At 41.9% G+C, this 15,000-nt stretch overlaps 1 protein-coding gene across 1 annotated transcript in view; it reads left to right on the top strand.

Moving 5' to 3' along the window:
- The window catches only part of pb (homeobox proposcipedia), a 246,451-nt gene that overhangs the window by 119,143 nt on the left and 112,308 nt on the right, over nt 1-15,000 (top strand). Inside the window, exon 3 of the mRNA XM_070114054.1 lies at nt 8,657-8,725. Within this exon, the coding sequence (XP_069970155.1) occupies nt 8,657-8,725 (69 nt within the window). The remainder of the gene's footprint in view (nt 1-8,656; nt 8,726-15,000) is intronic.

Raw genomic sequence — 15,000 nt, forward strand, 5'->3', positions numbered from 1 at the left:
AGGGAAAGGAGGAGGAGGGAGGAGGAAGGAGGAAGAGAGAGAGAGAGAGAGAGAGAGAGAGAGAGAGAGAGAGAGAGGGAGAGGGAGAGAGAAAGAGAGAAAGAGAGAGAGAGAAAGAAAGGGAAGGAAGGAGGAAAGGGGTATAGTGAAGGAAGTGGATGGAAAGAGAGTGGCAGGGATGGTGGGAAGGAGGGAAGGAAAATGAGGGAAAAGAGATATATAGGGAAGAGAGAAAGAGAGAGGGGGGGGGGAGAGACAGAGAGAAGTAGATAGACAGATAGGTAGATTGAGAGATAAATATCATAACTACAAATATATAGATAGGTAGAAGTTAATCCATTGATAGCTTATGAATGAACGAATAAATTGGTAATTCTGATTAATAACAAAGCAATTTTCTTTTTATTTACGGATTTTTCCATGTGCAGGTGATCAATCAGAGATAAGGAGTAAATAAATATATATAAATAAATAAATAAATAAATAAATAGATAAATAAATAAATAAATATATATATATATATATATATATATATGTATATATATATATATATATATATATATATATATATATATATATATATATATATATATATAAATAAATAGTTATTTTAGACGTATATTTGTCCTTCCCTTTTGTTTTCTATTTGAGGTTATATATGTTAAGCCTTTTTTGTATTTGAATGTCTATCCATCTGTTTTTTGTCTTTCGAAATTTATGTGTTTTTTTATTTACTGTTCATTTGATGTGTCTATCTATTCATCTATCGGCTCCTCTCTCGATTCCCGTCTCTCTCTTTGACTTCCAATTCTCCCGTTCTCCCTGCACTTTTTTTTATCTCCTTCATGTATTTCTCCTTCTTTCTCTTCTTTTTCTTCTTCTCTCACCCCTTTGTATTTGTTACCCTCTCATATCTTCCTCTCCATCCCCTTCTTCCTCCCTCTCTCAACCCTCCCATCCACCCCTTCCTCCTTTCCCTCCACCTAGCCTACCCCCAACCCCGACACTCATCCACTACCCCTGCCTCACCCCTCCCTCTCCCCCCTCCCCTACCACCTACATCCAATCCCTATCCTTCCCCCTTTCTCACCCCTCCTCCTACCCTTTCCCTTCCTCACCCCTCACCCCTACCCCTTCCCCAACCCCTCCTACCCCCTCCCCAACCCTCCTCTACCCCCTCCTCCCCAACCCTCCTCAACCCCCCACCCCCTCCCCAACCCTCCTCACCCCACCACCCTCACCCCCACCCCCAACATCCTCATCAGGAACCAAGTGTTTTCCCTTAATGACTGATCACCAATTACTTGCTAAACAGAGAGAGTTCGATTACGCTGCCACTCGCCGATCACTCTATTGTGTAATCTGCTAAGTATGGAGTGTCTGAGCCGGCTTCTCCCGTTGCCCAGCTGGAGCTCCAGGGGTTGTGGGGACATGGACGTTGATTTGCGTGTGTTTTGTGTTGTTTTGTGTGGTGGCGTGGGTGTTTGTGTGCGTGTGTGTGTGGGGGGGTGTATGTGAGGAGGAGAAAGTGAGGGAGGAAAGAGAAGGGAGGGAAGGAGGAGGAAAGGAAGGAGAGGAAAGGAAGAGGAGAGGAGAAAGAATTGATTTCAGTGACTAAGATTGCGTCTAACAAACAGTTAAATTGATATTCGATCATAATATTGTTATGTGATTCTTATACCATGGGTGCGTATGCGTGTGCGTATAAATTTAATAAAGGTAGATAAGCAACCTCAAGGCGGATTTATCATTCAAAAAATCCCACCAGGAAATCTCCAGCACACAAAACCTAACGATATAATGATAAGAAACCCGAATACCCAGCCACTCGCATAAACAAGAAAATAATAAATAACAAATAAATAACAAACAGCAAAGGGAAGGATGGAGGAAGGGTGGTACGATTGGTGGGAAAGAGGGAGAGAGGGAAGGAAAAAGAGAGGAAAATGAGGGGAGAGAGAAATATAGGAGAGAGTGAGAGAAAGAGAGAGAGACGACCCCCCACCCCCCAAAAAAATCAATTTACATACAACAAATTCATGTAAACAAACATCCTACAAATTAAAACAAGGATAAAAAGAATAGCAAGATATGAATAAAAAAATGAACAAATAAACTTAATGAATCAATGGATGAAGAGATATATAAGTAAATAAGTAGACAAGTAAATGAATAAAAGGAGGAATAAATGAATATGCAAATAGATCGAGAAAATTAATGAATGATTAAAGAAAGAAAGAAAAAACTAGGCGAATAAATCAATAAACAAAAAAATTGTAAACAAACAAATAGACAAATAACAGATAAATGAATAGATATATGAATATACAAAATGAATATACAAAAAATAACAAATAAACAAGACACCCCCAAAAAAACGATAAGAGAAAGAGAAATTAATAAATATAATCTATGAATAAACAAATACGAAAATTAATACATGTATAAGAAAATAAATGAATGAATATATAAATAAATAGATAAATAAATGAGAAATTGATATGTAAAAGAAATTAGATAAATAAATACATAAGCAAATAAGAACACAGATAAACAGATAGATGAATAAATAAGAAAACAAATAATCAAACACAAATAACAATAAAGAAAACAAACAAACAAACCCACCCCTAGAGAATAAGAAAAAAAATCCGATAAGACGAAGAGAATCGCGAGAATCGGATAACAGAGACCTCATCATCGGCGCGACCTCGGCTGGGTGTGAAATGACCTGAGACGGCGGCGCGCGAGAGGTCCCCGGTGTAAGCCTCGCGCGACCGATGCTTCTTGGTCGTAAGGTCTCTCGGTGGAGGGGTGATTGGGGGATTGGAAATGAATCGTGTTGATATGTAGATTCTGATCTCTTTCTTTATCTCTCTCTCTGACGCTGCTTTTTTTTTTTTGAGGAGAGGGAGAGGGGGGGTTGGAGGGGGGAAGGAATAGGGGTATAGGAGGAGGGGTGGGTGGATTGGGATGAGGGGGTGAGGAGAGGAGGGGGTAGGTGGGTTGGGAGGGGGGGTAAGGGGGGTATGGGGGGTATGAGGAGGAGGGGTAGGTGGGTCGGGTGGGGGGTAAGGGGGTATGGGGGTATGAGAGGAGGGGGAGATGGAAGGTGATATTATGTTCAATATCTTTGAGTGGATTTTTTTTTCTTCTTCTTCTTCTTCTTTCTTAACTAACTATGAATATTCCATTTTCTTTTTAAACCTCGCTCTGGAAAATTCAGATGAAAAAAAATGCATGAATAGAAAAAAAATCACAAAGCACAGAAGAAAAACGAATGAAAAAAATGGAAGAAAATGGAATCCAAAAAAATATAAAACGGGAAGACACAGGAAACAAAAAAAAAAGAAAACGGAAAAGACTAAGTAAAAAAACAACAACAAAAAAATGAGTATAATAATTGTCCTTTTTCTCCCATTCATCAACTTCGTTTCCCTCTCTCTCTCTCTTCTTCTGTTTTGGCTCTCTTCCATATTCATCATATTCTTCTCATTTCTTTTCGTTCATTCGTTCCTTTCCTCTTCTGTTTCTCCCTTTAGCTGCTTATTGTGGAAAGTAAATTAGGTGGAATGACAGAGCGAAGATGGAAAAGAAGAGAGAGAAAGAGAGAGAGAGAGAGAGAGAGAGAGAGAGAGAGAGAGAGAGAGAGAGAGAGAGAGAGAGAGAGAGAGAGAGAGAGAGAGAGAGAGAGAGAGAGAGAGAGAGAGAGAGAGAGAGAGAGAGAGAGAGAGAGAGAGAGAGAGAGAGAGAGAGAGAGAGAGAGAGAGAGAGAGAGAGAGAGAGAGAGAGAGAGAGAGAGAGAGAGAGAGAGAGAGTGAAAGAGAAAGAGAAAGAGAGAGAAAGAGACAGAGAGAGAGAGAGAGAGAGAAAGAGAAAGAGAGAGAGAGAGAGAGCAGAGAGAGAAAGAGAAACGAATAAGAGAAAAATGAAATGAATATATAAGAAAACGCAAGAAGAGAGAAAGGAGAAACAAGAAGGGAAGAACAAACGAATAAAATAAACGTAAAGAAAAGTCAAGAAACGAAAGTAAATTAGGTGGAATGACAGAGCGAAGATGGAAAAGAAGAGAGAGAGAGAGAGATAACAGAAAAGAAGACGAAACAAGAGTAAACAAATCTCTAAGAAAACACAAGAAGAGAGAAATGAGAGAACAAACGAATGAAAGAAACATAAAGAAAAGTCAAGAAACAAGCAAACAGAAACAAAACAATAATCATAAAGTAATAACAGTCAGATAACAGCGGCAGATAATAAGATAAAATCAGGACGAACCAGTAGAGGGTTGATGAGTAGAGGGAGAAAGAGGGGAGAGAGGGAGAGGGAGAGGAGAGAGGGAGAGGGAGAGGGAGGGGAGAGAGAGAGCGGGGGAGGGAAGAGGGAGAGAGGGGAGACAGAGAGAGGGAGTGGGGAGTGGGAGACAGAGGTGGAAGGAGATGGAGACATAGATAGAAGGGTCAAGGAAGGAAGAGAGAGAGGGAGAGGGAGACAGAGATGGAAGAGAAAGAGGGAGAGGAGACAGAGAGGGAAGAGAAAGAGAAAGAGGGAGAGGGAGACGGACGCACAGAGAGAGAGCGAGAGAGAGAGAGAGAGAGAGAGAGAGAGAGAGAGAGAGAGAGAGAGAGAGAGAGAGAGAGAGAGAGAGAGAGAGAGAAGAGAGAGAGAGAGAGACAGAGACAGAGACAGAGACAGACAGAGAGAGAAAGAGAGTTAGACAGACAGATAGACAGAACCAGAGACAGAGATACATAGACAGGAAGACGGTGGGATGAGGGAGGGAGTAGAGAGGGGCGTTGTAGAGAAAAAAGGAGGAGAAAAGAGAAGATAAAAAAAGAGAGAAAAAAGAGAAAAAAACAAGGAAGAAAGAAGGAAATGTTGAAATACGAGAAAAGGAAGAAAAATGTTGAAGAGAAAGACAAGAGTGAAGAAAAGGGGGAGTGAACCGCTGAAGAGACACACACAAAAAGATAGATAAAGAGAGAGAGAGAGGAAGAGAGAGAGCTGGTAGAGATAGGGGGCAGAGGAGGAAGAGGAGGAGTCCACGGGGGTATAAGCGGATAGCAAGCGGATTCCCCTCTCCTCCCCTCCTTCCCCCAACCCCCCTCCTACCCTCCCCTCCTCCCCCCCTCCTTCCCTCTCCCCTCCTTCCCTCTCCCCCTTCCCTCACCCCCTCCTTCCCTCACCCCCCTCCTTCCCTCCCCCTCCTTCTCTCTCCCCTCCTTCCCTCCCCCCCTCCTTCCTCCCCTCCCTCCCCCACCCCCCCAACTGATCCATCACTGTCGGCGGCACCCTAGCGAGCGTCTTGATAAACCTGATCCAACCTATTATTGTAGCCACAACACCCGCACCCTCGCACATGTGTACACACACCCTCGGCACACAGACACACGTACTTTATATATTATAAGTGTGTGTGTGGATCTGATGTTTTTTTGTATTTTTTCGTATTTTTGTGCGTATTTTTGGATGGGTGTTATATGTGTGTGTGTTCGTGTGTGTGTGTGTTTGTCGGTGGTGTTATCTGTGCTTGTGTCCATGTAAGTGTGTGTGTTTATGGTGTGCCCGTGTGTATACGTGGATGTGTATGTGTGTATTTGGGATGTGCGTATGTATGTCTTTCATTTACCGAAAGTAGTTTTTAGAAATAAGTACTCTGTTTTTTGTCCATTTTTTTCCTACCACATTTCGCCCGTGACATACCGTCAACAAAATGCTCTATCCTTTTTTTATTTTCGTTTCCCCTTTTATCTCATTAAAGGAAAGAAAGAAAGAAAAAGAAAAGGAAAGAACGATCTATTTACTTTAGGATAATATTAACATTAAAATTTGAAGATTCCCTCCCCAACCTATCCCTATCCTCCTCTTTATCCTATTCTTCTTTATATTCCTGTTTCTGCGCTCTTCCTTAATTGGTGTGTGGATCCAGTATTCTTATTTTTCGTCTTTATCTGTCTGTCTTTGTCTCCTTTTTGTCGTTTTTTTCTGATTCTCTCCCTCTCCATCTTTCTGTCTCTCTTTCTTGGACTTTCTCCTTCTCTCTATTTCTCTCTCTCCCTCTCCCTCTCTCTCTCTCTCTCTCTCTCTCCTCTCTCCATCTCTCCTTCTCTCTCTCTCTCTCTCTCTTTCTCTCTCTCTCTCTCTCTCTCTCACTCACTCTCTCTCTCTCTCTCTCTCTCTCTCTCTCTCTCTCTCTCTCTGTCTCTCTCTCTCTCTCTCTCTCTCTCTCTCTCTCTCTCTCTCTCTCTCTCTCTCTCTCTCTCTCTCTCTCTCTCTCTCTCTCTGTTTCTCCCTCTGTCTCTGTCTCTCTCTCATGCATTCTAGTTATCCCTTTATTGATCTCCTGATGAACTATCACGGAAAAAATAGATTAGATCGTGGCTTTCAAATTTATGGAAGATTGGGAAAGGGGGAGGGGAAGAAGCGGGAAGGAGGGAAAGGGGAGAAAGAAAGACAGAGAAAGAGAATTGAGAGAGAGAAAGAGAATGAGGAGAGAGGGAGTGGAAAGAGAGATCCACAGACAGACAGATATAGAAACAAAACACAGAGACAAAGAAGTCCAAACTCCATAAAACAATAACCGAAGAAATAGAAAAGGAAATAAAGATGATAATAAGAGAAAAAATAAAATAAAAACAGACTTACAAATGAGCCACCTCCCCCCCCCACCCACCCCAACCCCCCACACACAAAAAGATAAAAATAAAAATAAATAAATAAGACAAAAATAAGAAAAACAAAAATCTGCGGCGACCCAGCCAGCCGAGACAGACCGACACAGACAATCAAGAAGATTAGGGACAAGAGAGAAAAGAATGATGGAGAGAATTAGTATGCAGGATTCGGATGAACCACAACCGCGTTCGCTCGAATATCCGAACTCGAGATTCATTCCGGCCGGGGGCAAGATCGGGCAAGATCGGGCAAGATCGCGCGCGCTCGCCGAAACGACTCTGGCTTGCGTGGGGGGGCTTGCTTTGGCGCGTTGGGGGGGCTTTGTTTTCGGGTCGATTTTTTCTTTTCTTTTTTCCTTGTGTGTTTGTTTTTTTGTTGATGCTATCTTTGTTTTTGTTGTTTTTTTATTTACTTTAATTGGCTCTGTTTTACTTGTTTTTTTTATTTTTTTTTTTTGCTTTCTTTGTTTTCATTTGATTTGATTGGCTCTGGTTTCATTGTTTTTACGTTTTTGGTGTTGTTGTTTCTTTTTTTTGCCCTGTTTTCTTGTTTCTTCCCTTGTTTTTTTCTTTGTTGTGGTTTGTTTTGTTGTTGTTGCTGTTTTTATTTATTTGATATTTAGAATTATTAATTTTTTTTATTTGTTCTGTTTTCCTTGTTTTTATTTCTTCCTTTGTTTTTATTTCGTTAGCTCTGTTTTCCCTGTTACTATTATTGTTGTTGTTGCTTTTTTATTTGATTTGTTCTATTTTTCTTGTTTTATATTTATTGTTTGTCTTTTGTTTTATTTTGGTGTGGTTGTTATGTGCTTTTTTGTTTTGTTTTTAATTACTATTTTTGTTTGTTTGTTTGTTTTGGCTGTTGTTTCCTTTTGCGGGTGTTGGTTGTTATTTGTTTTGTTTTTAGTTCATTTGTATTTTTTTTTACTGTGTTGTATTTTTGCTTGTTTGGTTTGTGTATATTTATCATATTTATTATCTTACTTTGCCTACTGCTCCTCCTATTCTTTTCTACTATCTGTTTAGCTTTAACTATTCCTTGTTATTTCATTTTCGTATCTCTTTATTCCTTTACATAATCTGTTCATCTACCTTTTTATACGATTCCTCTTTAATGATTTGTTTTGCTCTTTGATTTTGATAAAATTCCCTCTCCAATATTTCTCATGTACGTGTAATATGATAATTATGATTATAAGATACTGAAAATACTTTTCGTTTATGTACACACACACACACACACACACACACACACACACACACACACACACACACACACACACACACACACACACACACACACACACACACACACACACATATATATATATATATATATATATATATATATATATATATATATATATATATATATATATATATATATATATATATATATATATATATAAATTATATATATATATATATATAAGATTTATTTATTTATTTATATACATATATATATATATATATATATATATATATATATATATATATTTATATATATATATATATATATATATATATATATATATATGTATGTATGTATGTCTATATATAATGTTAACCGCTTTCGTTTATGTGAATATCATTCATGCTATTAATAACTTTCAGTATTCGTTCTAGTGATTAAGTAGAATGAATACTGATTATTTATTTCATAACTCGATAACAATGAACCGAATATTTGAAATGCTCTTAAATTTCTTTTATTCTCTACACTCTTATATTACAGCTCTGAAGCTGGTAGTAATATTTGTATTAGATAAAATTGTGCACACAGACACACATCATTAATATACATACATGTATTAATATACATACATATATATATACATATGTACATACATATATACGTATACAGCGTGTGTGTGTGTGTGTTTGTATGTATATGTATACATGTATGTATATAAAACGAAAAACCGAATTACCAAAGATCTTCATTTTGAAACGATGTTAACCCCCCCCCCCCTTCTCCCCCGCAGGTATGCCCACTCCACCCGGAGCCACGATCAACTGCCCTACCGTTGCCACAGAGCATCCTATCAAATCTTGTAAGTAGTTTCTTTCTCTTCTTTATTAAAAAAAATGTTTCTTGATTCTAGTTTTTTCTCTGTGTATTGACGAATCTTTTTTATATATAATATAGTTATGAGTGTTTTTACTTTTTTTCGTGTGTGTGTGAGTGTGTGTGTGTGTATGTGATTCGATAAAGCGTTTGTGCGTGTGGATATGTGTGTATGTGTGTATGTGCGTCTGCGTCTGCGTGTATGTGTGTGTGTGCATATGTCTGCGTGCGTATGTACATCTTAGTGACATGACTCGTTCCCTTCGCCATGAGAGTCCCAGCCCCCTTCGTCGGCTTCACAATGGTCCTCGTTAATCACCATTGTGACGGCTTTAATCCACTCTCATGACTATTACATGATTTCGCAATTAACACATCGCAACTCGTTAGCGGCCATCGGCGACCTCGAGGATCCATCTTGTTCCTCGATCGAAGGCCAAAAGAAAAAGAAAAAAAAGAGAAGAAAAGGAAAAAAGAGGGAGGGTCTTGGAGTGATTATCTTTTTTCGATTGTCTTGTTCTTTGGTTTTCTTTTTCTTCTTCTTCTTCTTCTTCTTGTCCTGTTCTTTGGTTTTCTTTTCTTCTTCTTCTTCTTCTTCTTCTTCTTCTTGTCCTGTTCTTTGATTTTCTTTTCTTCTTCTCTTTTCTCTCTTTAAAAGCTATGATGGGGATTATTTTTTCTTGGCATTCGGATGTAAACAAACCAAAAGTAGGACAGTATCTTTAAGAAAAAATATAAATAAATGAAATAAGATTTAGAAAAATAATAAAAATGAAAAAATATCTCAAGAGAAGCAACTCCATACAACCCCCTTCCCTCACTTCACCCCTTCCCCCGTACTCACTCCCCACTCCCCACTCCTCCCACCTTTACTTACCCCCCATTACTTACCCCCCACCATCACCCCCCCCTCCTTCCCCGCCTCTACCACCCCCTTCCCTCACTTCCCCCCCTTCCCCCCTACCCCCTACCTCCTACCCACTCCTCCCACCTTATCTTACCCCCATCATCACCCTTTCTCCTCCCTCCCCCTGCACTCTACCACCCCCTTCCCCCTCCCCCCCGCCTCTACCACCCCCTGAAGAGCAGTGATTGCGTACGATAACTAGTCGATTTTCGTACGATAACACATGGACGCTGTACGATAACGTGTCAGTCAGAGGATGCCGCGACTTGGGGACACGAAGACACCATCAGGGCGGGAGATAACCTGCACGCGAGACTCGAGGGGAGATGGGCGGGGAAACAAAAGATCTTTTCTTTTTTGTTGTTGTTGTTGTCTTTTTACTTATGATGATTTTTTTTTTTTTTTTTTGTCTTTTACTTGTGATGATTTTTTTTTTTTTTTTGGGGGGGTGATAAGGTAGGTTGTAAGTGTGTCTGTTTTTGTGTGCGTGTTTGTGGTCTGTATGTGTTATACGTATCGTAGAAACCAACATTTCCTTAGAACCACCACAGTTTTCTACTTACAAATCCCCCTCTGGTATACCCCTACTCCCCCCTCCCCTTCCCCCCACTTTCCATCCCATATCCCCCTATCCCTGATTACCACACCATCCCCCCCTCCACGCCCCCACCCACACCCCAACCTACCCACCTCCCACCCTACCTTATACGTCTATCCAGGATCGGATGCGGTACGACACATCGACACCTGTCAAAGGCACCAACACATAAGATTTCGGGGCGATACACCGATGCCGGGCGTATGATATATGGTTCTCGTATTCTAATGAGTTCGCGTATGGTTCGGCTCCTGGTGACGGAGGCGGGAGCTCGCGAGGGTACTTATTACTGACGGTTTTATTTATGTAAATTGGTGTTCCTGTGCGACATTTTTTTCCCAACCGATTTTCTTTCGGGTGATTTTTTTATTTTTCTTCTCCTTATTTTCGTCCGACTCCATCTTGTTCTTCTTCTTTTTCTTCTTCGCTTCTTCTTTTTTCTTCTTCTTAAAAACTAGATATATATATATATATAAACATATAAACATACATATATATATATATATATATATATATATATATATATATATATATATAAACATATCTAAACATATCTAAACATATATAAACACACCGTAAGTACTGTTGTATGTACGTGTGTGTGTGTGTGTGTGTGTGTGTGTGTGTGGGTGAGGATGGGTAATGCTTATGACGGTTTTAATAATAATAATAACATTAACAATGATGATGATAATAGTAATGATAATAGCAATAACACTAACATTCATAGCAATATTAATAATGATAGTAATAATCATAATGATAATATTAACGATGATGATAATGATAGCAATGATAACGATGATAACGTTAATGAAAATGATGATAATAATTATGATGATAATAATAATGACAATGTTGATAAAAACAATGATAATGACGATACTAATAATAATGAAAAAGAATAAATATCATAATAACAATAAAAATACTAATATTCGTATCACGATCAGTCTAAGATACCTTTTCTTTATATCACGAAAAACCTTAGTCCTTTTCTTTATATAACACTAGACACTTTAGACACTTAGTCCTTTTCTTTAAATAACACTAGACACTTTAGACACTTAGTCCTTTTCTTTAAATAACCCCCTTGTTTTCCTCCCTAAATCTTACACTCTTCCCTCACCCTAAGCCCGTACAAATCCTAGTTCTACTCTCTATTCCCCCTTTCCGTTCACCCTTTTTCACCCTTGTGCCACTCTGCGCTGTCGCCGAGACAACAGCTCCCCCGACAGCTGACTGGAATTTCACCCTTTATTGGTACCCTTCTTCCCCAGCCCTGAAGGCCCTCTCGGATCGACTCTTTCACACTTATTCACTCTTGATCCTTGGACACTTTTCTTGGTTCCTTGCTATTTTCTTGTTATCAGCTACCTTCTATTCCCTCATCTGTAACCCCCTCCTCTTTCCTCATTCCCATCCCACTCCTCTTCCCTTACCCCCAGCCCTCTCCTCTTGCCTCACCCTTTGACCCAACCCCGCTTCTGTTCCCTCACCCCCAGCCCCCTCCCCTTCCCTCAACCCCAGCCCCCTCCCCTTCCCTCACCCTTTGACCCAACCCCCTCCTTTTCCCTCACCCCCAGCCCCCTCCCCTTCCCTCACCCCCTCCCCCTCCCTCCCCTCACCCCCAACCCCCTCCCCTCCCCTCACCCCCAGCCCTCTCCCTCCCCTCATCCTCCAGTCCCCTCCCTTTCCCTCACCCCCAGCCCCCTACCCTTCCCTCACCCCAGCCCCTCCCCATCCCTCACCCACAGCCCCCTCCTCCTCCCTCACCTCCAACCCCCTCCTCTTCCTCCCCTTCCCCTCCTCTTCCCTCACCCCCACCTCCCTCCCCTTCCCTCACCCCCAGCCCCCTCCTCTTCCCTCACCCACCGATCCATGACACGTTGACTTCGTATTCCCAAGAGAGGGTGTGTTAAGTGTGAAAGTGTGAGCTACATATTTTCTAAGTGCGGCGGATGTGGAGTCAGTGTTTTGTTATGAAGTAAAGAGATTATAAGCATGTAAATTATTTGGTGTTAAGATGGTGTTGATGTGTTAATTGTTTATAAGCATGGGAGTTGTTTTTTTTCTTTTTTATTGTTGTTGTTTTTTTGTTGTTGTTGTTCTCCTTAGACATGGGATTATGTTGATATCAAATTGGGTAGCCATATCCATGTTTCTCTCTCTCTCTCTCTCTCTCTCTCTCTCTCTCTCTCTCTCTCTCTCTCTCTCTCTCTCTCTCTCTCTCTCTCTCTCTCTCTCTCTCTCTCTCTCTCTCTCTCTCTCTCTCTCTCTCTCTCTCTCTCTCTCTCTCTCTCTCTCTCTCATTCTCTCTCTCCCTCCTTAGCATCTCTCCTTTTCTCCCTCCCTTCCCTCTCTTACCCCGCCTCCTCCCTCCTCCCCTTTCTCCCCCGCCTCCTCCCCTCTCTCCTCAACCTCCTTCCCTCTCTCCTCCGCCTCCTCCCCTCTCTCTCCCGCCTCCTTCTCACCCCCCTCCTCCCCCCACCCCCAAGTCGACGTCGAGCTTCTGTGTATTGCAGGAAACAGAGTCATCGAGCTGGCAATGTATCGGCGCAGCTGATACATACGGGAGGTTTCACTTGTGGGGGGGTGGGGGGAGGGGGGAGGATGTTAGGAGGATATTTCATCTTTGTGTTTCTCTTGTCTGTTTGTTTGTTTTTTCTTTGATTTCTTTATTTTGATTTTTGTTTTTCTTTTCTTTTCTTTGTGTCTTAGTTTTTTTCTTTGTATTTGTATCTCTCTTTATGTCGCTCTATCTTCTTTCTCTTTCTCTATTTATTTCTTTGTATTCCCCTCATTATCCTTATACATTTTTTTTCTCTTCGATTCAATTCATTCTTTCATCAGCGTCTTCCTTCTTCGATGATCTTTATTTGATTAACTCTTCCTCCTTTTATTGTTCTTTATTCTTCCTCCTCCTCTTATTCTTCATTCTTTCCACGTCTCGTCTCTATCATCTTTTTCAACATCACATGGTTCTCTTCCTTTCATTTTTTTTCTTTTTCTTTTTCTATTTCTTTCCCTTCCTCTTTTTCTTCTTTCTCCACCTCCTCTTCTTCCTCATTCTACATCTCTTCCTCCTTCTCCTCCATCCCCACCTCTTTCTCTTCTTCTACTCCTTTTCCTTCTCTTCTTCCTCATCTTTCTTCTCCTCCTTTACCTCCTCCTCCTCCTCCTGCTTTTCTCCGACCACTCCCTTCACACCCTCCACCTTCCCCCACACCGTCCCTCACTTCCTTCCCCAACCCCCCTATTCTCCACCCTGTCCCTTACATCCTCCCCCATCCCCTCCTCCTCCCAACCGCCCTACCCCTCCCCTCACACCTTCCCCTACCCGCCCCCCTTCCCTCACACCCTCCCTTAACCCCCTACCCCGTCCCTCACACCCTCCCCCACCATTCCCCTCACACCCTCCCCCAACCCCTTCCTCCACCACTCCTCTCACACCCTCCCCCCACCCTTCCCTTACACTCTCCCCCAACCTCCCCCTCCTCCTACCCCTTCCTCCCCGTCCCTCACCCTCCCCCAACCCCCTACCCATACCCCGTCCATCACACCTCCCCCTCCTCCCAACCCCAGCCCCCACCCCTCACACCCTCCCCGTCCCTAACACCCTCCCCAACCTCCCCCAACCCCTCTAACCACCCCACCCCCTACCCCCCCCCTCACACCTTTCCCTCCTCTCGCGCCAATTCCATTTGTCGCGGCAAAATGAAGCAATAAAAAACCTCTGACGCCCTCAAGTCCTTTTAAGTCTTTTTCCCGCCAACGCCTTTTTTCCGTCTTCCCCGTGACCAGTGCATGTCCGCAAGATCTGTCATCTCTGTGCTTCTCTTTCTCTCTCTCTCTGCGGGTTGGCTCTCTCTCTCGTTCGTTCGTTGTCTCGTTTTTTCTTTCTTTCTTTTCTCTCTCTTTCGTTGTCTCTCTCTCGTTCGTTGTCTCGTTTTTTTTTCGCTTCTCTCTCTTCTTTTCTTTTCTCTTCTCTTCTCTTTTCTCTACTCTTCTCTTCTCTTCTCTTCTTTTCTATCTCTGTCTCTCTCTCTCTCTTCTCTTTTCTTCTCTTCTCTTCTCTTCTCTTCTCTTCTCTTCTCTTCTCTTCTCTTCTCTTCTCTTCTCTTCTCTTCTCTTCTCTTCTCTTCTCTTCTCTTCTCTTCTCTTCTCTTCTCTTCTCGTCTCTTCTCTCCATCTCTGCTCTCTCTCTCTTCTTCTTTTACTTCTTCTTCTCCCTCCTTCCCTCTCTCCTTCCTCTCTCTCCTTCCCTCTCTCCTTCACTCCTTCTCTCTCTCTCTCTCTCTCTCTCTCTCTCTCTCTCTCTCTCTCTCTCTCTCTCTCTCTCTCTCTCTCTCTCTCTCTCTCTCTCTCTCTCTCTCTCTCTCTCTCTCTCTCCCTCTCTCTCTCTCTCTCTCTCTCTCCCGACGCCAGTTATTTCCCGACGATAAAGAGATGCTGGAGTGTTTAGTATTCAACAAGAACTTGAAGAAAGGAATCGGGGCCCTATATTCCAGCCCGCCGCGTCCGAACCCTTCATCTTGGCCGGGTCTTGGGCTTCCGTTCGTCTCTCGCTGTCTACGGTTCGTTACGCCTATCCGTCGAAAAAAAGCTATCTTGGAAGAAATTACGATAGAGAAAAATTATCTCCCTCATTATGATCTAATTCATAATTCCAAACACCCTCGAAAGTAAAGAAAATAAAGGAGAAAAGAGCCACAGGAGTCTTCCAGAATTCGAGAGACAAGAAGCCTCGGCCACG

Source organism: Penaeus vannamei, chromosome 35 (genome assembly GCF_042767895.1).
Source record: "Penaeus vannamei isolate JL-2024 chromosome 35, ASM4276789v1, whole genome shotgun sequence".
Classification (NCBI taxonomy): Eukaryota; Metazoa; Arthropoda; class Malacostraca; order Decapoda; family Penaeidae; genus Penaeus; species Penaeus vannamei.